At 43.3% G+C, this 26,160-nt stretch overlaps 1 protein-coding gene across 2 annotated transcripts in view; it reads left to right on the top strand.

The window, feature by feature from the left end:
* Positions 1-22,702, top strand: part of SLC22A4 (solute carrier family 22 member 4) — a 61,391-nt gene extending 38,689 nt beyond the window's left edge. For both annotated transcript variants that reach the window (XM_054037924.1, XM_054037925.1), the window contains 6 exons: positions 4,197-4,323; positions 7,023-7,123; positions 8,086-8,300; positions 8,948-9,130; positions 14,930-15,065; positions 18,235-22,702. In XM_054037924.1, coding sequence (XP_053893899.1) covers positions 4,197-4,323; positions 7,023-7,123; positions 8,086-8,300; positions 8,948-9,130; positions 14,930-15,065; positions 18,235-18,316 — 844 coding nt within the window. In that variant the 3' untranslated portion in view covers positions 18,317-22,702. The remainder of the gene's footprint in view (positions 1-4,196; positions 4,324-7,022; positions 7,124-8,085; positions 8,301-8,947; positions 9,131-14,929; positions 15,066-18,234) is intronic.
* The last annotated feature ends 3,458 nt before the right edge of the window (positions 22,703-26,160 follow it).

Consider the following 26,160-nt stretch of genomic DNA (forward strand, 5'->3'; position numbering starts at 1 on the left):
TGGCTGAGCACACAGCCAAGTTGGAGCTGGCATGTGTCAGATTTCTGGATCTCCCAGCAAGGGAGTGAGCATCTGTGAAGACCTAAAACAGCCTCTGTAGCAGGGCCTGCTTTAAAGGTAAGTTTTCTTTTCTTGGTTGTGGTAGTCAGGTGAGCTGTTTGTCCAGTAACGTGACTGACGGGCTAGGAATCTGGCTGGCTGCCCCAGGTTTGCATGTGTGGAGTTCTGTATTGAGCAGGGGTGGATGTAGGCTTTCGAACACTATACTAAACTCTTCTTAGGGTTGGTTTTAGGTTGTAGCCAAGGGGTGCAGCAACCACCCGCTGCAGCACCCTCTGCCCCAGCACCACAACCCTAGTCCTGGCATGGCATGGAGGCCACAGGGGTGGAGCTAAAGAGCAAACCTGCCCTCCTGTCCCGCGGGGCTGGGCCCGGCTCCCTGCTCTGGGCGTTGCGACGCGGCGCATAACATCACAGCACCAGTCAGGTTTGGCGCTCTCGATTTCGTTATATTTGTGGTGCAGTTGAATCCATGGACTCGTGCTAAAGCCTCTCCTGGTATTGGATCACGGGGTGAGGAGCATCTGGTCCCTATGTGACAGGCAGCTCCATCACAAATACCTACTTAACAGGGCTTTGATGGAAATGCAGACAAGCCACTAGCTGTCTCTAGGTCTAGCACACTTACCCAGACCCTTACTTTTTTTACTTTTCCCTGTTTTTCCAGTTGGGAGGATGTCCGCAATAGGCTTTGACAGTGACAGTTTACCAGACATAAAGAGCTTCTCCTTGCTTTTTGTTTCTCTTTGCATGCAGTTGTCATGTTGGATTTTGAAAACATCACCCTAATGGATTTCATGTGGCTAACCTTAACCCTGACCATTCCAGGCTCCGCTCCTTGGTTTTTTGTTTCGTTTTTTGGTCTCTCCTTTGCACTTATCTCCCCCCCCCTCCAATTCCTTTTTAAACTGACCCCAATTTAAACAAACTTTGCCTCACTCACCCATGGATGGTTATGCACTCCCAGTGGGAAAAGAAAACAATACAGAGACAAGACGGGAAAGCCTGATGTTTCTGATTGGCCATGTAGACAGATTAGAGGAAGGATGCTATGCTTGCCCTTTGTCTGTATCTGTGGAGTGAGTGCACACATTTCCTGATAGAGGTGAGAAATGTGAGGTGTCTCCCTCTCCCTCCAAAACGTACATGTTCCCTTCAAAAAGTTACATGAAATTGTTCCTTCTTTTCACGCTGGTCTTAACCAGGGAGCTCCTCTCTTGTTCTTCTGAAGCAGCCTCATTTATGATACATAAAGACCTCAAAAATAACCATGTCTTTATCGCACTGTTAAGTAAAACAAATAGACTTGTATCCTACACAGTGCGAAATACCATTCAGCTCCATCTTTCTGCTCTTTGAATTTGGCTGAAAACATGAAGTAAAACCCTTTTAAAAACGTGTTTCAGTGCCTGCTTGCTATCACCAGACTAGAGAGTTGGTCAGAAATTTGATTCCTCTCCAGAGTGACATTTTAAATAATGCTTCTATTTAACTTGAAATGCTTTAGAATCCTTGGCTTCAATACGGCGTTGCTTGCTTTTCCTCTGCGACACGCAGCTTCATTTTGTTAGTGGGAGTAATGGAGGAAAAGTAGGTGTTTGAACATAGAAGTCCAATTGGAAAAGCTGTCGCTAGAGTATAAATCCTATGAGAGCTATGGTGGGTCACTGAGCTGTTTCACTGGCCTCTTGTTGCTGGAGACCTAGATTCAAAGCCCTGCCTTGCCATGAAGTTGTGTTTGGCGGCTGTTCTTCCTAGTTTTTGTTTGTCTGCATTGCAAAACATCCATACGGATTGCCCTGACTCTCATCCTCCACTTTAGGGTCTGGGACTGGAGAGGCAAAGAGATGGTAGGTGGGGATTGAGGTGCATTGGCAGAGGTATGTAAGGGAAATTTGCACAGTGCCTGCCAGTGGCTCTTATGAACCAATGTATTTACTTAATAACTTTTATATAGTGAAATAAGAACTATCCTGTCTAAAGCTTAGTAAGATAAATACTCCAAAGGGGTTCCAAGTATCCCTTGCTTCTGCAATCTGCATTCGTATTCATTAACTGACCAGTAAAGAAATGCAGTGGGGGAGACAGTAGTAGAAAAATGTTACTCAACCCTTTGAGAAGAGGTCTAGCAGCTGCCGTTGCAGATCATGAGGGTTTCTTGGCAGTCTCTGACCTATTGTTCCAGAGAGAGGGAAAATTACCATTGACTAAGGAGAGCAAGACAGCAGCAGTTAGGATTGAAGGATTTAGAGTTTTTAAAACAGGGAAGGAGAGGCTTTGTGTTTGTTATTAATGGACATAATCATGTTTGGATTTTACCTGTCGGATACAATCATGTCCACAAGGTGGCACTGCTACCATTCTCTTAGCCTGATCAGTTTTGTGATATGAAGATGAAGAAGGTTGGGTATAAACTCTCTATGGCAAGTAGCCTTTAAATAGATCTGCACTTTCCTTTAAATATCTCCACCACAACTCTACACCGTTTGTGTGCTGTATACAACTTTTGTAAGGATAACTTGTTTATATGATTGATTTTTATGCTACCTAACTTAATATTTTTGCTATTTACCAAGAAACTTCTGACTCTCTGATGGAATTTAATTATCCCCTTTTCAGAGTAGCAGCCGTGTTAGTCTGTATTCGCAAAAAGAACAGGAGTATTTGTGGCATCTTAGACACTAACACATTTATTTGAGCATAAGCTTTCGTGGGCTACAGCCCACTTCTTCGGATGCATAGAATGGAACATATATTGAGGAGATATATATACACACACATACAGAGAGCATGGACAGGTGGGAGTTGTCTTACCAACTCTGAGAGGCCAATTAAGTAAGAGAAAAAAAAAAAAACACTTTTGAACTGATAATCAAGATAGCCCAGTACAGACAGGTTGATAAGAAGTGTGAGAACACTTACATGGGGAGATAGATTCAGTGTTTGTAATGTTTGTATCCCCTTAATGTACATGAATACAACTAATTTCAGAAACCAATTATAGGAAGAGGGCCCTCTCCTGCAAGTATTTGACCATGCGAGTAGTTACCCTTGAGCAGTACCATTGAGCTCAGTTGTACAGTAACTCCTCACTTAAAGTTGTCCCGGTTAACGTTGTTTTGTTACGTTGCTGATCAATTAGGGAACATGCTCGTTTAAAGTTGTGCAATGCTGCCTTCTAATGTCGTTTGGCAGCCGCCTGCTTTGTCTACTGCTTGCAGGAAGAGCAGCCCGGTGGAGCTAGCTGGTGGGGGCTTGGAACCAGGGTGGACCGGCAGCCCCCTATCAGCTCCCTGCTCCCCTAAGTTCCCTGTGCGGCAGCTGCCTGCAGTTCAGCTGTGTCCCGCCCCCCACTGCCATGTGCTGCTCCTGCCCTCTGCCTTGGAGCTGCTCCCCGAGACTCCGGCTTGCAGTGTGGGGGGAGGGAAAGAAGAGGGGGGGCTAATGTCAGGGTGTCCCCCTCCCTCCTGCTCCTGCACCCCACTTACCCCATCTTCCATAGATTAGGGCTCAGGACGAGGGAGCTTGCAGCAGCTGCCCATTCAGCAAGCTGATCTAATTAACAAGGCAGTGTACTTAAGGGAAATGCGCATATCTCCCTCCATTCCTGCTGCCTTGTGTAGAGAGAGAGTTAACCCTTGAGGGCTCAGCCAATTGCTAGATCATCATTTAGCAGTAAGGGAAATATCCCACCCTCTGACTCCTCCACCTCAGCCAAGCTTCACAATCATCATCACTGTGTACCAGTATTAAATTGTTTGTTTAAAACTTATACTGTGTGTGTAATATATCTATATATATAGTCTTTTGTCTAGTGAAATTTTTTTTCCTGGAACCTAACCCCCTCATTTACATTAATTCTTATGAGGAAATTGGATTCACTTAACATCGTTTCACTTAAAGTCGCATTTTTCAGGAACATAACTACAACGTTCAGCGAGGAGTTACTGTACTATTCGTTATGGGTAAAGTGACCCACATGTTTATCTGTTGGGAGGCTTGGACCCTACCACAGGAAGTGATCTATTACTGAGATGGCAAAATCCATCCCCACAGTGTGTTTAATAAAGATGATTAAGTCAGCAGTTGTGATCATTGTGGAAATGTTGATTCAGTCCTTCTGAAATTTGTTGCAGGGTCATTCCTGAATCTCCCCGGTGGCTGATCTCTCAGGGAAGATTTAAAGAGGCAGAAATCATCATCCGAAAGGCTGCAAAAACAAATGGCATTGTAGCCCCAGCTATGCTGTTTGACTCCACAGAGGTACGTTTTCATATGTCCTGCCTCAACTGGGTAGGGTTGGGGGAGAGAGGGACTATATGACCTCTTGAGGTCTCTTCCAGTTCTCTCTACAGTTCTGGGATTCTAATCTGCTACTTGGCAACCTTTGCTATTTTCCTGTTCAGGCAGTTCATTTCCATAGTATTCTGATAAGCCAGAACACCAAACAGTTCAAAGCACAGCTCTGTCACAAGTTGTTTAGTAAATTGTCCAGGTTCAATACTTGCTGTGACATGAGGCAATTGGTGGTGGCTCATTTGCGTCAGTAAATCAAAAACGTTCAGCTGGAGTTGCTGTTTATTTTTGCAGTAAGATCTCTACCCCTCAGCAATGGTTTTCTCTGGCTTTCAGTCAGGACTGGCTTGTCTCATAGGTGTAACGAAATGTCTATCATTAGGGCACCACTGCCTCATTCAGAAAAATGAGAAATTAAAATACATTTATCTTCATCTCTGTTGGATGCACTATTGCCAGCTGATCGTTTAATTTAAACGTAGCTCTTCCAGATGGAAGGATCCGTGTGGAGCAGCTGTTCTGGTACCCAGATTTTATAATGCATATGTGCACCTGCTAGTAGGAGGCACTAAAGGAGAAGGCAGGGCTTCACTGAAGAGCCTGCCAGTCCCAGCACAGCACTAAAGGGCACCCTCAAAAGCGCCCTTAATAAATACACGTGTATAATGTGTAGGCAGTTCCATTGCCCCACTGCTAAGTAGTCCTTTTTCGCTGGCTTAGTACACTGCTGGCTCTGTGTGCGCATGGGGGGTTATTATTTGTTTTCTGGCTTTTTAATAATGATCTGGTGGTAAAAGGGCTCCATTTTAATTAAAAACATTTAGTCCTTTCATAGGAATGATACCTCTTGGCTAATCTTAGTTACAAAGAAAAAAGCCTCGCACAGAAAGCTTATTAGCATTTAAAGGTTGACTGCAACACAAGTACACACATAATACAGTGACTGAGCATTTGTGATCTTGTCTCCCTCTAGCGGCTAGCTCCGTGAGCATAATAGCCGGCTAGTTACTCTGCTTAATTAGACGGTAGGGGCTCATACTCTCTGGTGATTACGATCCTTGGTTTCAGTCCCATGTGTCTGTGTTCAATACATGTGCACATGTCTTTTACGTGAGACTTTACGTATTGTTGTCGTATAAATAGCCCCATCTTAAGCTCCATATAATCCATGGCACAGTACAAAACCACATGTTGTTATGACTTTTCTACAAGAAAAATGTGTTCTTTGATGAACTTGCTGCTTGGCAGCATAAACTACTCAAATATTGTTTAGTTTTTGGTTATGCCACTTAAAATCTGTTCTCGAAAAGCAAAGTGTTTTGGGGGTGGGAATTTTATCCTATGACGGCTGTGAGAAAGAAAAGCACTTCCTTTCTGTCTCAGCTGTAGATCAGCTGTAGGTTTAATACTTTAAAAGACTTTTTCAGGCTCCAGTAGAAAAGTCTGCTTTTCATCACTGCCTCATGCCTTTCAGTACAGCCACTCTTTCCCTCCCCCCTCACCAACCGTACAAGTCTGATCCTGATGTCAGCCTTTACATTTGCCAGTGGATGATGCCTGCACAATGTATGTTCTGTTAAAATAACCTTAGAGCTTGTGAGCGATGCCAGATGGACGTTCCTAGAAAGTGAAAACTTCTAGCAAGCCAAACAGGAACAGCCAAGGAAGCAGCATTTCAGCTTCCCCCAGGCAGGCCAGGAATGTGACACAGCCTTGTCATCTGGGACTGAGAGATTAGCTCTGTTTCATGCCCCTTCAGTCCTGGGCTGGCCCCTCACCTGAGACTAACTTGGTATACGTTGTGGCAGTGGCCTTTGTAGTAATGGCACCAGCCTACTAAGCCCTGGACCGAGATCACCAGCTCCTTTCTTCATCGTAGGCTGCTAAATGGTAATAGTTTTTGGCCACTGCTGACCCAGGGAGGGTGTAATTCTTAGGTGGGAACCCTACCTCCAGACTTTGAATCAGTTGGACCCAGCAAAGAAGACTCTGCACATGCCAGATTGGCTGGAGATTGGCTGTTTCCAGTACCAAATGGTCTCTCAGCCTCTGCTAACATGGGGAGCAGTGGTGGCAAATATCATCACAGCAAGTAATTGAGTTCAGGACTGAGCTCCAATTTCCCGTGTGCTGTTGCAACCAACCATGCTAAATAGGCAGCGAGCCTGAGGATTCTTTGTTTTACACTGATCTGTGTATTCTAAATAAAGACAGATCTTAATAGCAATGTGCAGGAAACTGCCCTTGTCAGTGAGGCCAGTGCTGGGAGTGCCTTCGTATGGCATGAAGGAGGAGAAGTTAGTGCAAGTTTTTCTCTGTTAGATTTTCTAGTCTTTGACTTGTTAACTGATTTCTAGATCAAATTGGTATTGGTGTGTCAGTGCTGCCCTATGTCACAAGTAACTTAAAGTTACTTTGAAGTACCGCTGTGGTAGAGAATAATCAAGATTCCTATGAAACCCCTTTGCTGATGCAGAATTGGTTGTGTGGCAGTCGATTTGTGTATTTTCTGCCCTTTCACTTTACTTGGAAGAGTTAATGTGGGGGTATCTTTTCATAACCTCCATCCTCCCAAATTTGTGTGTTAAGATTTTTTCCCCACGGATTAGATTGAGCTCTTCCTTGGGTATAGGGATATTTTGGGTTTGTTTTCCTTTTCCCCTCAGATGCAGGATATGAAGCTTCAGCAGCAGCAGAAGGCATACATTTTGGACTTGTTCAGAACCCGAAACATTGCGGTTATCACTGTTATGTCATTGTTTTTGTGGTAAGTGAATGTGTGATCCTAAAGGACATGGACAACAAACAATCTGTTTGTGATGCCTGTTGTAGGTTTTTATAATAACCAGTCTCATAAACTGGGACCTATTTCAAATGTGGGAATCTGCATAGGGTCTAAATACCTGCATTGCATCCGTGTTTAGGCAGGTAGAGATTTGTGCTCCTGTGAGCATACAAATTTATGATGACTGTATTGATGATGAGCATTTATATAGCACATTGTGTACTCAAAATGCTGCTGTAAAAAAACAACAACCACCCACAATCTTATCCACACAACATCCGTGTGAAGTACATATTACTGTCTTGGGGGTATAGCAAAAGAGGTCATGTGGCTTGCTCAAGGCTACATAGCAGTTCAGTAACAGAACAAGAATTAGAACCTAATACATGACTCTCAATCTGTGATCCAGGCCTTTGGACTCCACTGCCTCCCATCTAGAGGAATGGCTAATTCCTTTCAGATGTCAAATTGAGGTGTCCCAAGATTTGAAATACGATCTTCCAGCTCTGTTCTGCAGAACCATAGCATTCAGATGGTGTAATGGAGCTTTTTATGAGTACCCCAAGAATTTTCATAGAATTTGCTCTAGGGAGAGGTTCACTAAAAATGGGATTGTAGATGGCACAATGTAACGTTTCAGGACTTCCTACTTCACTATATTGTTAATGGCTCTGTCACAGTGAAACACCATTATGAATAACTTCCAGTGAGCCTTTCATTTACCGTATTGTATATGAGAGGGAGAGTTAAGTTAGGGTTCTGTGGAGAGGATTGTGTTCATACATTTTTAGTACAAAAAGAAGCTGCAGGGACTTAGAAACTGTGCTGTAGCTACTGAAAATTCTGAAAACCATCCCATCACTGCTGATGTTTGGTACAGTGCTGTTTCTGAAACAGAATCTTGGGTAATACTGTAGAGACTTTACTTTTTACGCATCTTTCAGGATGTTGACATCAATTGGTTATTTTGGACTGTCACTCAACACTCCCAACTTGCATGGAAATGCCTACGTCAATTGCTTCCTCTCAGCCATTATTGAAGTTCCGGCTTATGTGATTGCCTGGCTGCTCCTCCGAACCTTACCTCGACGGTATTCCATATCTGGCACCTTGTTCTTAGGAGGAGGGGTTATTCTCTTCATTCAGCTGGTGCCTACAGGTATGAGCTTCAACTCATGACATAAAAATAAAATATATCCTACAGTGCCATCTAACTGCTCCAGTAAAGGGTTCGAAACCAGAAAGTTCCTGGGTGAAATTTGCACCAAACCTCAATCATTTGTGACTTGATTTGATTTTGGGGTTTGTTTGTTTTTTTCTTACATACTGAGCACTTGCAGCTCTCATTGTGTTGCTCAGCACCTCTGAATATCAAACTATTGATCTGTTTATGCTTCAGATGACCAGCTCATAAAATTGGATAAATTACAGAACACAGCTGCATCTGAACTGGAATCACTGCTTACAAAAATCAGAAGTTCTCCAAATTTCACCGTAGACTTCAGTAGAACCTAAATGCTGATTAGATATGAATTTAAGCATGTGCTTATGTGGTTTGCTGAATCAGAGCTGTAATGCATTTCAAGTGCACTCTCAGATTGGGAATGAACCAAAGTCCTGGTAGTACAAAATAAGCTGTCTGCTCAAGTTATGAATTGGATAATCTAGGTCTGGGGGGTGGTTATGATAAGAGAAGACTACAATTGTAGAGAGGAAAAGTTGAAGTCTTTGGGAGGTAAAAGCAATGGCGGTAACAACATGGGAACTTGGTGCAGCTTTATTGATCTTATTTAATTTTATTTTCAGACTTGCACATCCTGTCTGTCTTCCTGGTGATGCTGGGGAAGTTTGGGATCACATCCGCATTCTCAATGCTTTATGTCTACACTTCTGAGCTCTACCCAACAATAGTAAGAAACATGGCAGTTGGAGCTACTTCCATGTCTTCCAGGGTGGGCAGCATCATCGCTCCTTACTTTGTTTACCTTGGTGAGATGTCTTCTGTCATTTGGCTTGAATTTAAACACGAGAGCAAACTGCACAGAAAAATTATCCCAAAGAATGGGTGCAAACTAGAAAGTCCTGGTGCTCCCGAGATTTTTAAACCAACTTTTTAGATATTGTAATTTCAGTCCCTTTCCTCCATTTTGGGCCATTTTGTTTTACACCAAGGGAAATAAATGGCGTTACTCCAGTTTTATACAGGTGCAACAGTGGTGTAACAGGCCCTTTTACTCTCTTTGATTGAGGCAGGTGCTTTCCAAACAGAAGAGGCCTCACCCCCTGCTCACAATCCAAAGACAAAGGGGGAAAGCAAAGGGGTGAAACGTACAAGTAGAGTGGCTGAGATGATACTTTGCCACATCTTGATAGTGCACACTTGAAAACTAATCTCACTCACTCCTGAAACGTGCCGTTTTCAGTCAGCTAATTTCCCAAGGGCATGATGGCCCAAATGAGCCTTCAGGAGAGACTTAAATATAGAAAGCAGAGTGGTGGCCTAATAGATTAGCACACGTAGAGCGTTCATTGCATAGCGGTCAGCATAGAAGAGAGCACAGAGGCTCGTGAGATGCTGAAAAACAGGCAGATGCAGGTCAGATAATCTCTTGGAATCTATACTTTTCTGAAAATGGTACTTAGAAAATATGCAGTATAAAGTGTACCTAGTGGTGTGTACATATAATATATCGAATTACACACAAAACACGATGGTAAAAGAAATTGATTAAGGTTGCAAAGTCAAACACTCAAAAGTAAAAGGAAATTCAGCCCCTTTGTGCGTATGCGTTACCGCCGTCGTTAATTAGATGTTCACATCTGTTTTATAGAGTGGAGTATTTTATAGATGGAGAGCTGAGGCACCGAGAGATTAAAGTCAAAAGTATCCACTCATTTTGGGTGCTCAGTTTGCGATGGGTAGGTCCTGATTTTTTTTTTCCTGAGTATTTAATCTATGTAGAGTCACATGAGGCTATAAGCACAGCTTTGATTGGCTTCTATTGCCGCTGTGAGTGCTCAGCACTCCTATATATCAGACCCCCGGATCTTAAGTGAAGTGATGAGGAACCACCTCTGAGAAGTTTGGTCTAAGTGATTTAACTAGCCTCAAATAGAGAAACTGAGTCAGAGGCAAGGATAGAATCCACTTCTTCCGAGCAGCATTTAGTTGCCTTAGATATGAGACGACATGCTGTCTCTTCCTACAATCTGCTGCCACATTCACTACACCCCTTCCAAGTTCTGCAACAAATGCAGGGGTCCTAACAGATAAGCCTCCTTCACTACAGAACCCTCATTCATCTCTAGAACAGGCCCATCCTGAATGAGATGGGTCCTGCAGAAAAAATGGTATGTGATCAAGTAATGACTGTATCCCAAGGCTTATGTACAAAAGGGTTGAGTTGCACAGATTTAATTCTGGCACTTTTGAGTGCTTGACTTCGCAACCCTGGTGTTTTTAATGTAACTTTCTGTGTGCAACTTCTTCGGTTTTTAAAAAAGCACATTGAAATAATAGAAATTCCATCAAGTGGCATCATACTGACACCCCCGGGTTCATCAGCAGGTAGGAACTTTTAGATCTAACAGAGTAACTGATAGCTATAGTAGCTTGTGATTCACTATGTGGACCAGCAGTAGTAGGGGATGAGACACACACACTTTGCCAGTGGATTTCACAGGTAGCAGAGAAATGGTGAGACTCAGGAATCTTGGTTTCCATTCCAGGTTCTGGACAGAAATGAAATAGATATGGACCCTTGTGCACGTTTCCCCCCAAGCTTGACCCCCCTCCTGCTCTATCTCTTCCAACCTGTCCCAGTTGGTCTCTTCACTACTCCTAGCTCCATGTCCCATTCTTTATCCCCACCCAGTCACTGTCCCTACTCCTCAGGCGTCTCACGCCATCCCAGTTTCCTTGCCCACCCAGTCATAGTATCCCTGTCCAGGCCAGCCTCTCACCCCCACCCCTCCCAGCCAGTTGTAGTCTCCTTGCTCAGTCAGTCCCAGTTCCCCTGTGAGGCTTCTCGGGGCATGCAGGGCTGTGAGTCACCTTGTTGCCAGCTTTCTCCAGTGCCTGTGCCAGTCTGGTGTTAGCTCCCTAACACAACCAGCCTGTCAGGCACACGAGCGCTCTCCTCTGGGCTACACCTGCAGATTGACAGTAGATGCACCGCAGCCCTCAAGTTCCTTCGACGGCTCCCCTTGTGGAATCCAGCCCCTAATCACTGGATATCCACAGAAATTCCAGATCATCTGAAACTGTGTCCCAGTTTTCACCTAGCCCACAGCTCCTGTATCGCACGCAGCACTTGTTCAATGGTAGTAAAACAAAAGATAATTTATTTGAATCTCCATTTTTTTTTCTTAAACAGAAACAAGTGGAAACAAATGGTTACATACGAAACAAAATCGTAAAACGTGAAGTAGGGCCTACCCTTATTCGTAGTTACCTGTCCTAGCTAATAAAGTAGATTCTCACTCCAAAGTTCAGTCTTTTGCAGTGCCGGCTAGCCCCAAGGAGCTAGGACCCAGTCTTTCACAAAGCACCTCCACTCATCCAAGTACCACCTCAGTGGACGGATGTAGAATGTCTTTCTCCACCCTGTGATATACTGAATCAGTCTTTATTCACAGACAGGGCGCCCCCCTCACTCGCCTGTCCTTCCTTGTGGCTTCCAAGTGGTTTTGATGTTTAATTTTTCTGGGTTGGTGCAAAGGTAAACAACTGAGCAAAACATTATGTAATCAGCTAGCCAGAGAGAGGTGAGAGCTCCCTCCTGCTTGAATGGGCCTACACCATTTCCTGGTGACTCACTTTCACTTCAAGACCATAAGGGTATAATTTTAAGTATAGTTAAGGAATAATAGGAGTACTTGTGGCACCTTAGAGACTAACAAATTTATTAGAGCATAAGCTTTTGTGGGCTACTGCCCACTTCTTTGGATGCATAAGGAATAATGGAATAATGCTACTATTACCCATATACGCATCACACAATGATTATGAGTATTGATAAGTTACAAGCTTTCATTAGAGACCTAACATGCTACCCTTTATGGATAACTATCATGAAACCAGTGTGTTAGGTGTAGTGAGTTTGTCAAGTCTGAGACAAGAGTTGCTGGTAAGGAACAGTGACCCCTTTGCCAGTTGGCTGTGTGACATCCCCCTTCCAATCTGTCTCTCCCCTCCCACCCCACTGACTCCCAGTCTCCCTCTGTGGACTCCTCATCCAATCTCTGCCTCCCCCCACCTTCCCAGCTCCTTGTTCCAGTCCCACTCTTCCCCCCAGCCCTCATCCAGTCTGTGTCCTCCTCCCTTGTTTTCCTCACTGGCTCCCAGTATTACCCCCTCTTACCTCCGCAGTTCCCACTCCAAGTCTCCTTGCCCAACCAGTGCCAGTTTCTCTTCCCCAGCTTCCAGTTCCAGTCTCCTTGCCCAGACAGACCCAATCTCAGCAGATGCCTTGTCCGAGTCTACTCCTTTTCCTTCTCCTTTATCCTGCTTTTGTCCCCTGTGCATTCACATCAGACAGCTTCCTCCGCCACACTGTCTGAGTGCCAGCAGGGGAGTTCTTGAGAGCTCCCTGCTCTCAGTTCCAATACCTGGCCCCATCCTAACTGGGAGCAGCCATTACAGGGCAAATCCTTTTCAGCAACTGTAGCCCTGGGTTGGAATGTGTCCAGCTGCTCTGTGGGGATGGACCACATGCAATCTGTCACAGGTGGAAACTGAGAGAGACTCGAGCATACTCAGGGAGGACAGAATCTTCAGAGGTTTAGCTGCTTCTTCTAGCAAGACTCCACTGAGCATATGTAACCTGCAGGTCTTTTCCAGAGGCTTATAACTAGGCCAAATTTGGGTGGTTATTTCCTGGGATGGCGAAAGACATGTTCTGGACATGAGGATGGCACCTCCATCTTCCCCTGGAGCTGGTAAAGGTTCCCCACAAAACAATTGCATTAACCTTTTTAACATGGGCAAAGCAACTTACGTTTGTTTCCCTAATCTTCTCTGAAATAGCTGAATCATTTCTGCTGAAACTTTAAAATAATAATAATGAATAATTCAGCCTGAGAAGACACCTGGTATGGAAAACTTCAGCCTGAAAGTTTCCGTTTTGGCAAACAGGATCTTGCAATGGGAATTGTCAGATGACGCAGCTGCTCCCATAATAAATTTCCTGTTACTCTACGTTCTCACATGATTAGATATTTGTATAAACATTATGGGCAAGAACTTTAGCTGGCATTAAGTGAGTATAGCTCTACTGATGTTAGTGAAGCTATATGTCCATTATATGCCCAGCTCATATATAAGGACTGATTCTCCTCTCCTGTCTCTCAAGTGGCTTTTAAACCAATGTAACTCCATTTACATCAAGGGAATTGATCCTTTTTTTACGATGATAGAGAAAGTGAGAGGAGAATTTCACATGTACTGTCTCACCCATGTGTTTGAACATGGCAAAATTTTCAAATCATTTAACACCATGTGAGTCTCTCATCTAATGTTTTAGCAACTATCACAGTCACAAAACTACCAGCTTGTGGCCAGGATTTCTGTTTATTCTCTGTAATAAAAAAAAAGTTCCCTCTGTTTTAATCTCTTCGTGTTTGTTCAGCACGTAAGGCAATGCAGCCCTGATCCTGCTTGGGATCCTTGAATGTTAATGCAATGCAAATAATCATTAATAATAATGCAGAGGTTATTCATATAGTAAGGAAAAATGTGCTTTTTCTCATATTTTGGATTCGTATGTCCCATGGGCCTGCCTTCAGGACCTTGGCACACTGCTAGAGGAGTCATGCATATTTAAAATAGGAAAAGATAAGTTTTAGGAGAAGGCTGTGAGCTGTTGATATTTGCTTCAGCTAAATTAGGACCATATAGTTTAGCCAGTTATTGAATGAAGATGGAGATCAAAGCACAAACTTCGGCTTCCTCTGATATACCAGAGATCTTTGGTGGTTAATCCTAGCTTTGTTCCCTACATCATAAAGTCTACAGGTATAATTTCAATGAGAAATGATATTGTCATGTCTAGAGTACATGTATTCTATACAAGATACTCTCTGGTTCCGTGGTTTGCACCTTTTCTGAAAGATCCCTAATGTTCTGTGCTATTGTGGTTTGCAGATTTTGCATCCTGACCATACACTTGTGCACAAACGTAAGGCTTCTGGCAATAGGAGTGACTTTCCAGTCTCAAACCTGATTCTGACTAGACCAAGGGCACTGTCTGTCACAGGATGCTTTCCCCACTTCTAATCAAGTTTTTTAAATGTGCTGTTAGCAGAGGAAGTTTAATTTTTATGTAATGAAGTTTTATTGTGAGGCTAAGATTTGAGTCCAAATATAAACAGACTATTGAAGGCTCACTTCCTCCAGCAGTGGTACTAGCACAATTGTGTTTATCTTGTCAAGACATTTGTTATCCTACATTGAAGAAGCAGCATGTAGGAGTTGTTAAATGGTACACAATTGGTGCCAGAGTAGTGACTGGCAACACAGATGAGATACTGCCAGTGATATTATGTGATCATCCCATATTATAGTTTGGCATATTTTTAATTGAAAACCCCCTTTGGATAGGATTGGCAGGTACATAAGTAACTCCAGTTTGGGATTCACTTGTGCTGATTTCTAGATGGAAATATTGGCTAGCAAATTATGCAAAGTGAATTATACAATATAGTGGTGTCCTGAATATTTATTCCATCTGTGAGCTTCTTGTGATGGTTGGTGTATAACTCATGTTGTCATGTCCTGTGTTCTGCCAGGTGCCTATGACAGATTCCTGCCTTACATTCTCATGGGAAGCCTGACTGTGCTGATAGGGATCCTTACCCTGTTTCTCCCAGAAAGCTATGGAAATCCTCTCCCTGAGACCTTCGATCAGATGCTAAGAGTAAAAGGGTAAGTGGATTTCATTCACTCCATAGATCTGAAACGTACAGCCACAACCAGCTTAATATCTTCTCCTCATTACACTAAACAAATGAGTATTTTACAGGTCTGTTCCAATAGACCAGGGGTTCTCAAACTTCATTGTACTGCAACCCCCTTCTGACAACAAAAATTACCACATGACCCCAGGAGGGAGGACCGAAGCCCCACTGCCCAAGGCCGAGAGGTGCGGAAGCTGAATCCCAAGGGCTTCAGCCCCAGGCAGGGGGCTTGTAACCTGAGTCCCGCTGTCCAGGGCTGAAGCTCTCAGGCTTCAGCTTTGGCCCCGGGGCGGTGCGGCTCGGTCTTTGGCCTCGGGCCCCAGCAAGTCTAAGTCAGCCCCGGCGACCCCATTAAAATGGGGTTGTGACCCACTTTGGGGTCCCGACCCACAGTTTGAGAACTGCTGCAGTAGACCAAACCTTTCAGAAGTAGCCTCTGATTTTTAGTACCTGGCTTGATACACACTGGGACTGATCTTTCAGAATTGCTGAGCACCCGTGACTCCCAACTGAAGTCCAGGTGGGTGCTCAGACTTTTTGGAAACAAGACCAACAGTGTTTTGAGATAAGCACTCAGAAATCAGAGTCCTCTCTTGAAATGTTATGCTGAATGGCTCCAGTATTCACATTGGAGGTCTTCACTGTTGTTAGTGGGCTTAGTACACAGTGTTTAACAGACCAGAATTTCTCTTGTATGTTGGGGGCAACATGGCCCAGTGGATTGAACTCAAAGCCAGGAATGCCTGAGCTGTGGTGCTAGTATTTATTATAGAAGCAGAATCAGTGTGTCAGGCGCTGTACAACAGCGGTTCTCAACCAGGGGTCCGGGGCCCACTGGGGGGCTGCGAGCAGGTTTTAGGGAGTCTGCCAAAATAAACCAGAGAGTAGGGCCGGTGTTAGACTCACTGGGGCCTGGGGCTGAAGCCGAAGCCCGAACAACTTAGCTTTGTGGGCCTGCCGTGGCGTGGGGCCCCGGGCAATTGCCCTGCTTGCCACCCCCTAATGCCAGCCGTGGCTTTTAATCTACTGGAAATGCAGAAAGAGTTGTTGTGGAACAGGCGGGCTGTGGAATTTATATAGCATGTTCTAGGGGGCCTCCTGGTGTACAAGACACCGGGGTAAACATGGTCCCGCGCTGAGGTACTTTCATCTTAAATAGATGAACAACCCAGAATGTCCCAGGAGGACAGTTTTGTCTTAGATCGTTTTTTAAAGATAGGTGGATACCAGTTTTTTTTTTTTTTTTAATTGAAGAAGTCTGTTTTGAGGCAGGATTTGGAATAAGAGGTTGGGAGTGGGATACATTGGATCAGGAGGGAGCCTCAGGCATGTTCCAACTGCTACCACTGAATTGCTTTGCATCATCTAGGGCAAGTCACCACACCTCTCTGGGTGCCTTTCCCTGCATCTTTGAAATAGGGATAATATTTTCATCCCTCACAAGGATGGTGTATTAATTAGACCATGTGTATATTAGAGAGACAAGGTGGGTGAGGTAGCACACAATCATGTGTAGAGAACATTGCAAAGTTTTTGTATTTTCCCTTCTAGTATATAGAAAGGCTATTCATTTAATAGGATTGTTCTTGTTTCATTTAAATAGCACTTTGTTCTTTGAATAGAAGGGGATTGGGCTCTACTATGAAAACAGGACTTCAGCGTTTATAGTTCTTTTCCTTTGGTGGATAAAGAACTGCTGGTATAATCTGAGACAGATTACCCCTTCCCCCCCCCCCCCCCATTCCCGCCCCCTGAAGCTCCTTCCTGTAGCTGTAAAGAACATGCAATGCTCTCTTGCTACACTGAACGCTGCTGTTTGGGTCACCCTGTACAAACATGTCCACTGAAATCTTATGCGTGCACGCACATGCATAGAGATGCCATGTGCCAAATCTCCAGTTGGTTCTAACGTTTGTCATAACTGTTTTACAGGGACGGTTTGTGATTAAAATAAGTTAGTTACAGAATGCTATTCTATAACTGTTTTCCCATCAGACCATTAAGTACTACCCTAACCTACTGCCCATGTGATTGTAATGCATCTGCAGAGCAGCCCATGTACTGGGCAGTCTGTTCTCAGAACTCCTAGCATTCCAATGAGACACTGATACTTAATATAGTGCTCTGCAGCGGCAGGTGCCAGTGGGGATGTGGAGAAGGGGCTGTGTGGTGAGGCAACATACCTATCCCTGAAGAGACACGTAGTATTGTACTTTGTGTATTGTGGCTTGTGCTTTAAGTGACTGTACCTGTGCATATTGCAGTTGTAACACTGTAAGAGGCAAATCCTGTCTTCCTTCCCCAATGGGTGAAGAGAGGCCGGGATGCACGTAATTCTGCTGTGTGGGGTGAAGGAGGGGAAAACTGATGAGCCTAGACAGATATAAACCTCTTGTGCTCCACTGAGGGTTTTCCAATATGCTGCAGCTGAGGGGACATCTGAGGTGAGCCCAAATATGCTTATGTGCCGGCCATTTTCTTTCTACCTTCTTCCATCACCAGGGAAAGAGTGGGCATTTGCCTTTGGGGATTGTGGTAGCCACAGTGCAACTCCCCTACCACACAGCCAGGTTATTCTGGCTCAGTATTGTGGGCAGATTTGCACTTAAGAGCAATAACTATTTGGAGAAGGCTGGAACTGCCTATAAAAGGCTATCCAGGATGTACATAAGGGTCTGTAATTCTCAGGGTCAGAGGCACTCCTGAGGAAATGCCTGCGGCTCCTTGTCACTATTAGGGGTTTCCTAGGTGTTTGATCAGTGGTTTGTAAGTTTTTAAATTGATAAAACCTTAACTGCAAATACTGGGCACAGCTGAAATTTTGCCCCGAGCCTCATGCACACACTTCCTAAACACATGCTCTGTGTGTGGATGAAATGATCTCCCCTGGACCAGCGAGTATTGACACGCAGTCTCGCAAACGTTGTTCATTTTATCATCTCTTCAAGAAGAGGGTCCCTTCTAGAGCATCACATCCCAATGTAATGGGCTTTTCTGCAGTTTTATATTGGAAGATGTTTTCAGGGATGCAGCTTGGTTATTTTAGCGGTTTTGCGCTAAATGTCTGGGAGCGGAATGTTTCATGTCTGGTTCCTATAAAGTGTTCTGTAGCCCTCAAATCTTTTATTCATTTTCAGATTCAGAAACAGACAACGCACCAACCATGTAAGGAGTTCAAAGGCGATTGAAGACTCCAAGACTCAGATAACAACGCTATGATAAGGCTCTGCATCTCCTGATGGGCTGGAAAAAGAACAAGTACTGCTCAGTGCATTTCCTACCAGAAAAAAAACCTGGGGTCAAAACTACTGGTGCCGCATAGTTATGAACCTACAGTCTACAGTACTATTGTACTAAATATAGTGCTGTGAAGATGCCATCTACTTCCATAGGATTCCCCATAATTTATCCGCAGTGACCTGATTTTCAGAGGTTTTGATCAGCTGTAGCTTCTGTTTAAGTAGGAAGCTATGAGTGCTCAGCACCCTTTGAAAATCAGGTTATAAGAGAGCATTCGGAGCAGTCACAGCATTGACTCAATGGAATCTTGCACTCAAAAGCTGCTTAAACGTGAATTGAAATACCAAAGTCAAAAATTAGTTCAAGATTCTAACACCGGTATTTTCAAATGAGAACTATTTCAAAGTCTTAATGCTTAAATGAACTTTAAAAAAAAAAGTTAGAACAATATTAGATGAAGAGTCAAATGACAGCGCTGCTCACAGTGCAATACACTTTATACTTATGCTGTTAGTTCCTGCACTACAGGCTTTCGAACAAATACTTTGCTAGAAGAAAACAGTGTTATAATGCTTTCTTAGCAAAAAAGATATTTTAGTTGCATATCTACTTTCTGGCCAAATGAAATCTGTCTAGCCTGCCGGATTGATGATGGCTAATCATTATTCAGAAGGTGACATTCCCCAACTGTGCAGAGGACCAGCAAAAGGAGTATATACCAGTTAAGCCTCAGTCTGAAAGCTTAAGGGGGATTTGAGTGCTGTGTTTGTCTTGTGCTGGCCCTCGGCACAGGAGTGAATTTCACCTTAGTAAGCTTAAACAAAGAGAGAAACTTCATAACCTCTCACCTACTTAAATTGTGTAACTGGCATGCACTGCAATCTGGGCTTCATGAATCTTTTTTGCTTTCATGTTGAAGCCAGTTGTGGCTGAGATACAAGTAATGATAGAACGACAGTCGTTTATGAAACTGAATCTATCAGGCAAAGGTATTCAAACGGAAATTAAATTGAAGTGCAACAGACTATTTGTTTCAGGCTTAAAGACTCTGGCTTTGAAAATTAAACCTTTCTTTTGTATAAATGGTTTTGCCATATTGATAATGTAGCGCAAGGCAGCCATTGTCCTGGGCCAAGGTTCTGTTCCGTTGCTGCTATCTCATCTCTTTTCAAACAGAGTTTTCTTCATAAGGCATTTGCAATATTTAAAGATTTGATATAGCTGATTTTTTTGGTAATATAGAGGAAATTCCCTTTGGTCTAGCATATAGAATAACTGTTTAGATTACTTCAGTTACCATTCTCATCAAACCCTTGATATTAGAATGGGATAGAACTGTTTACATGAGATGCGGGGATTGGGCTTGGTATATCGTGGCCATATTTTTATGAAGATACTTTCTATAAAAAAGGCGATACTTATTCTCTTTTATGTGATCAGAGACTTGGAAATTTCTGAAACCAATTGAAATATTTTTATACTCTTGTAACTTTTTAGGATCACAGAAAAGTTAATTTTGCATGTTTTTAATTAAAATAAAAAACAAGTTTGTCTATGTTTTTGAGCATTTCCCAGGCCTTTAGCACTGATACATCTCACAGTTTAAGTATTAGCAGCTTTATTTTTAATGAGAATGTTTTTGACATTAGGGGACTGTACTCAGAAGCTTGTGAAACTGTTATAACAAGGACTTTAAATTGTGTCTAAACGTAGCAAAAAAGGAGTTACTACACCTGATGGAGCATTTGCAAGGAGGCTTTCTGTCGTCTGATAAATCTTGCCCAGGTTTGAACAGTGATGCCTGAAGAAATCCATAGAGTGTGACTCTATGGAGGGATCAAGAGGGGCAAAAAGTCCAGTTTCTGGCACTATTATTATTTTATTTATTTATTCTTAAATTGTAAAGCCTTCCTAAGAGAATTGCATAGGCTTAAAATGCTGCTGGACAAGTTTTAACATACACTTGGTTTCGCCTAGCACTGCAGTCTTCATGATAAGTTGTCTGCCTGTCAAATACAGCTTTGATTATAACATTTTTCAAATGAGTTATAAGTTGGGGCTCGATATGGGAGCTGTATATTTATGAGCAGTCAGGCTACCACTTGTAAAGCAGTGCTTTGGGGTTGGGGAAGGAGAGGATTATTCCCATTGATTTTGCTGGGAGTTGTATTATTCCTCGTGTGCCCTGCTAATCACATATACCCTGCTGTGTCTGTATAATCTATCCTCAGCAAGATCTGAAGCTGGCTTATTGGAGCTGCTGAAGTATAGACGAAACTGTGGCAGTTGCCATTAGCTTGTTTTTCTTTATTATAATAAAAATGTGCACTGACCTATTATATAACCTATTATCTCTGTGGACTATAACTGAAAAGAGTGAAGTCTCCTATGTGTTTAAAACTTTGTGAAAGGAAGTCTCTTTCTTTAAGACATTGACTAAGTTATGTTTCAGTAACTGGATATCCTGGTTATGAATCTGTTTGAATAGGCTCATAAGGTGTGTGTGTGTGTGTGTGTGTGTGTGGTGGGGAAATGCAAGTGAAATCTAATCTGCAAGCGGATGGGAAAAGTTTGCTAAAGCTAGAAGTTCATTTCACGTTCTTCTTGCACCAAGTTGGGCTTGGTGAATGTACTTTAACAATAGAGTCCCAAGAGAGAGCCACTGCTACAGCCATAGGAGGATTGTTCTTGGTCTTAAAAGCCTGTGGTATTTGCAGACTTCTTTAAAAGATTGCAGAACTCTAGTGACTGATGTCTGAGCCTAGAACTCCTCATTGCAAAATGTTAAATGCTCTCCAAGTCTTAAAAGGACGCTGTCTAGAGCAGGGGTTCTGAACCTTTTTCTTTCTGAGGCCTCCCCAACATGCTATAAAAACTCCACAGCCCGCTTGTTCTACGACATCTCTTTCTGCATTTCTGGTAGATTAAAAGCCAGGGCTGGTATTAGGAGGTAGCAAGCAGGACAATTGCCTGGGCCCCCGCACCAGAGGGGACCTGCAAAGCTAAGTTGTTCGGGCTTCAGCTTCAGCCCCAGGTCCCAGTGAGCCTAATACCGGCCCTACTCTCTGGTTTATTTTGGTAGACCCCCTAAAACCTGCTCACGGTTCCCCAGTGGGCCCTGTAAGCCCTGGTTGAGAAGCATTAGTCTATCTAGACAAAGCCCTTTTTGGAAGGGTGACTGGAGAGTGGCTTTACTTTGTCTTATTCGTCAGACTGCAGTGAGGAGCGGCTTCCTTTTTGCTACTGATAGATGCTTAATCGGAATGTTGTTAGAGTTTAAGCAGATATGTTTAACTCACTTGGGGCCCAACATTTAAACTTTGTAAGACAGCTTTACCAAAAATACCCCCTACCTGAGACCAATAGATACACTGTATGAAAACAGTTTAGTTTTTTAAACATATGCCATCTGCAGTGTTTGCAATTCAAACATTAAAACACAGAACCTGAAAATGAAACTGACTAAAGAAAAATGTTGCGGTCTGCACTGACATCCATTATCCAAAGTGAGATGAATGTAGGAAGTAAACAAATAACATAAATAGCGGAAAGTAAAATTAGATTTGTTTCTAAATCGGAAGAGTTTTAAAATCCAGAATGGTAAATATAAGGAAATATATTTAAAATATAACTTAAGCGGACAGTAACCCTATATATGTGTGACATTCCTTGGAAATGGGGGATGTACCCCAGCTTATTATTAGACAGGTTGAGAAGTCATTTAACATTTAGTTAGCATGGAATAAGTGTTGGGGGGAGGGGAGGGGAGAGAATGGGAAGTGGGAGCACTACAGTAAGCTCTTCCAGAATGGAGAACTATCAAGGTAGGGCAGTCTTTTGGCTTAGTAACACTGATCGTGTTCTTTTAAGGTAACTGACTCTTAAGGCCCCAATCCTGCAAGCTAATTGGTGTAGGTGCACTCCTGTGCTAACACAACACCACTTTGAAGTCAATGGGGCTCTGCTTGGGTGCAAAGCCTCTGCCTACATGGATCCATTTGTAGGGTCAGGTGCATCCTTCCATGAAATTTTAAAATACACATTCTGAAACACTAAGTTCCCATGTCCTATTTAATTTCCTTTATGGTAATTAAGTGTAAATAGATGTTCCCCAAGCTGAAAATGTTCTAAAGGGAAAGTTTAATATTCAATGTAATTGTTTGGTACCGATCGGTTTTCATTTTCTTTTTGGGGACGGGGAAGGAGGGAACTAATTATTAGTTGCCTATGGTGCTTGATGAGACACACGTAAGTTGTATCTAATGTTTGTGAGACTATAGTTTGTTTATATGTGGCATTTTTTGGGTCTCCTAATGCTTTGTATCTGTCATAAAGTCTGGAAAATAAAATCTTATTGGCAACAAGCATCAGTGAATGTGGTTTTTACTATGAATGAACTTCTGCTAGAGCCAAATACAAGCATCTGGTTACTCCAGATTTTTTTTAAAAACTGAACAAATATTCCGAAGTCATTATTAAAGAATCACTATTGCCTGCAAGCCTTTTCCAGCTTCTCTGAGCAGAAGGCACTCACTGAAACTGTGAACCTGATTAGGGAATATGGGCAGAAGAGCCAGGGCCCGGGGGCCTCAAATGAAATGAAAACAAAAAATGAAACAATAAAGAAAATAGGGCGAGTAGATGTCTCTAGTGTGAAATTCAAATTCTTATGTAGGCTTCAGAATTGTGACCTTATTCTGAGGGCAGGTTTGTTTTGTTTTGTTTTGCTGGCATACGTGATATATATTCACTTTCCATGGAAACAGATCTTGAGGGAAAGCACCTCCAAAAAGGACTATCAATCTTTATCATTTTCCTGTGCCAACAAGACCTGGTGCCTTCAAGGAGATGCTGACAAACTGCAGATTTAACCTCGTCCAGGCTGTTGAGTTGTTCCCTTATGCATTTCTAAGCTATTTACTATCCCACGTAGCTTTTTCTGAGGATAATGCACCCTCTCTGTGCCCAAATTGATTAATCGATGCCATGAAGATTAACCCTTTGTGGCGGAGGAGAAAAGGGCAGCACAATTCAGATTGGAGGCTCCCTCCTCACGCTACTGAAAAGTCCTCATGCCCCAGCTGCTTATGTTTTCATACCTTACTGATCTAACTGCCCGTACACAAGTGTTAAATTGCACCCCCATGGATATGGAAGCTTGGCACTTGGTACTTGATGGAATATTTAAATCTTGATAGCTAAATTGTCCAGCTGGAAGGCAATTTGTGCTCTGATAGATGAATGATTTTAATGGAAAACAACCAAAACAAAGTGGTTTACTATACAATATTAATTTTTACATACGATCAAATATAAGCAATTCACTGCTCAATGATTTGACTTCGTGGGGTATTTCCCATTGAAGGAAGCATAGATTAGTGCTTGAAACAAAAGACTGGGAACTAGGCAATTTGGTTTTAGTCCTATATGTGACATGGCTTGCTGTGTGACTTTGAGCACATTAGCTAATCTCTCTGCCTCATTTCCCCAGCTAAAGTGTGACTACATACTTCACTATTGAATAGGCTTTGTGTCTTAATTTATTTTGAATAATGTTTTTAAACTGCATAGATGTCCTAGGATAGAAGTGCAAAGTCTTACTATTATTGCTTCCAAAGAGGAAGGCTTTTCAATTTTTAGTGGATAGGAGTTTTCTATAGTTAGGTTTTATAATGGTACTGACCAAAGTTCAGAACTGTTATCACAACAAGCTTAATCACTGTGACGTAGATACTGTTGTGAAAAAAGTTGCTGTTGCTTTGACTATGCGTCGGTGTGGATCCCACTGTCATCGCACATATGCCTCATGCACATGACCAGAAATCTTGGAGTAGCAGTGCCCATCAGGACCATGCACACACTCAGGCCTCCTGGGGCTTCTGTACAAGGGCATAAAGGGCGGCGTGGCTGCGACTCTCCCTCAGTTCCCTCTTATCTGCTCTTGGCAGTGAGATGGACCCTGACGAGTGTCCGACTGCTAGCTCTTAGCTTCAGCTAAACCTTACCACAAACCTTCTGAATTCTTCAGAACTCCTTGGCTACCTTTATCTTTGACCACTATACTGGGGGAGAAGGGGTGTGTGGTCTAGCCATCTTGACCAAATGAGGATGCTAGACCCAGCCCCTTCTCTCTCTACACATCCTGGAAAGACCTCCTGTACAGGGCTCCTTAGCATGGTAAGCTCAACCTGCAAGCTTCAAGCTCTGCCCATCCTGTGATTGACTAATACTCTTATAAGAGAGACACAGAAGATGCCTTTCTACCTAGGGGAATTGCACATACCTAGCAGATGCTCAGTGTGTCTGTCAATTTCTGTTAGGACATGTAAGTCACAAGACACAAGGCTCAAACACCACTTTTTGGCACAATCTGTGAATGTCTCATCAGACCCTAAGGAGACAAGCTCTCAAATCCTGCTAGTGGAAAGCCAGTGTTATCCAGAAGACAGACAACACCCAAGACCGGTTCAGAAATGATGGTGCCAAGAAAGGAACTAGTACTGACATCAACGCCAGCACTGTGCCTGACACCTACATCATCTGAGATCATAAGTGTTTGCTTTAACACACAGTCTGGCATCAACAGCACAGAGGCTCCAGGCAGAGCTCAGTATCTTCTCATGAACAGACAACGCCTCTGGAGATAACTCCACCAGTTGTCACACTTGATCTTCTCACATCCCACAGTATTGAAAGTCTTTAAAAGACTTCTTCATACTTACCCTCTGTTTGGAGACCCAGCTCCCTTTTGGGACCTCACTGTCATTCACCTGAAGCTCATGTAGCCTCCCTCAGAACCACTGCCTGAATGTTCTATGTACCACCTTACCATTAAAATGGTCTTTCTGGGGGTCACCACCTCAGCTCGGAGACACAGTCAACTCCAAGTTCTCATGGCTGGAGCACCTTATACAATCTTTCATAGAGACAGGTGGTGCTGAGACCATTCCCCAAGTTCACCCTTAAGGTGGTCTCAGACCTTCACCTAAATCAATTGACTGTAAAGGTAATCTTCTTCTCAAAGCTGCTCTCTGAGAAGAAACTGCACACCCTGGATGAATCCAAAGCATTACTGTATTACCTTACTGGGCCCAAGTCCTTTTGGCTTTCTAGCTGCCTCTTTGTGTCTGTATCTGGCCTGTCCAAACACCTAGCCGTCTTGCCACAGAGAATTTCCGAATGGATCACACACTGCATTTGTACTTGCCATCAGCTGCCAGGTGAGCCTTTCTCTTTGAACATCAAGGCACACTCCACCAGAGCACAGGCTGCATCTACCGCCTGCTTCAGAAACACTACAGTCTTGGACATCTGCAATGAGGAGTAACCCAGTGACTTTCCTGAAACATTATGCACTTGACATGGGTGCCAGAGCAGATACCAAGTTTGGGACAGCAGTACTCCAATCACTATTTGATACAGCTAGAACACCTCACTCCCACCATCCGAGGACGTTACTGCTCGCCCGTCACCAACAGCGGGATCCACACTGACACATACTCGAAGAAAGAGCGGTTACTTACTGTGGAATAACTGTGGTTCTTCACAGTGTACTTTGGCATGGATCCACAACCTACTTTCCATTCCTGCTTTTCAGCTACCTGAGTCCTCAGCTATGACCGGGTTTGAAGTACAAGGGAACTGCATCAGGGTTGCAGCTGCTGTGCCTTTTATACCCTCGCATATGAGGTGGCACATGTGGGGCCCCAACAGATGCTGCCACTCAAAAATGTCCCATCTCACAGGCATGAGGCATTTGCACTCTAACATTGGGATCCACACTGACTATAACATATCAAAGAACCACCGTTACTGTAGAGTAA

This window comes from Malaclemys terrapin, chromosome 8 (genome assembly GCF_027887155.1).
Source record: "Malaclemys terrapin pileata isolate rMalTer1 chromosome 8, rMalTer1.hap1, whole genome shotgun sequence".
Taxonomy (NCBI): Eukaryota; Metazoa; Chordata; order Testudines; family Emydidae; genus Malaclemys; species Malaclemys terrapin.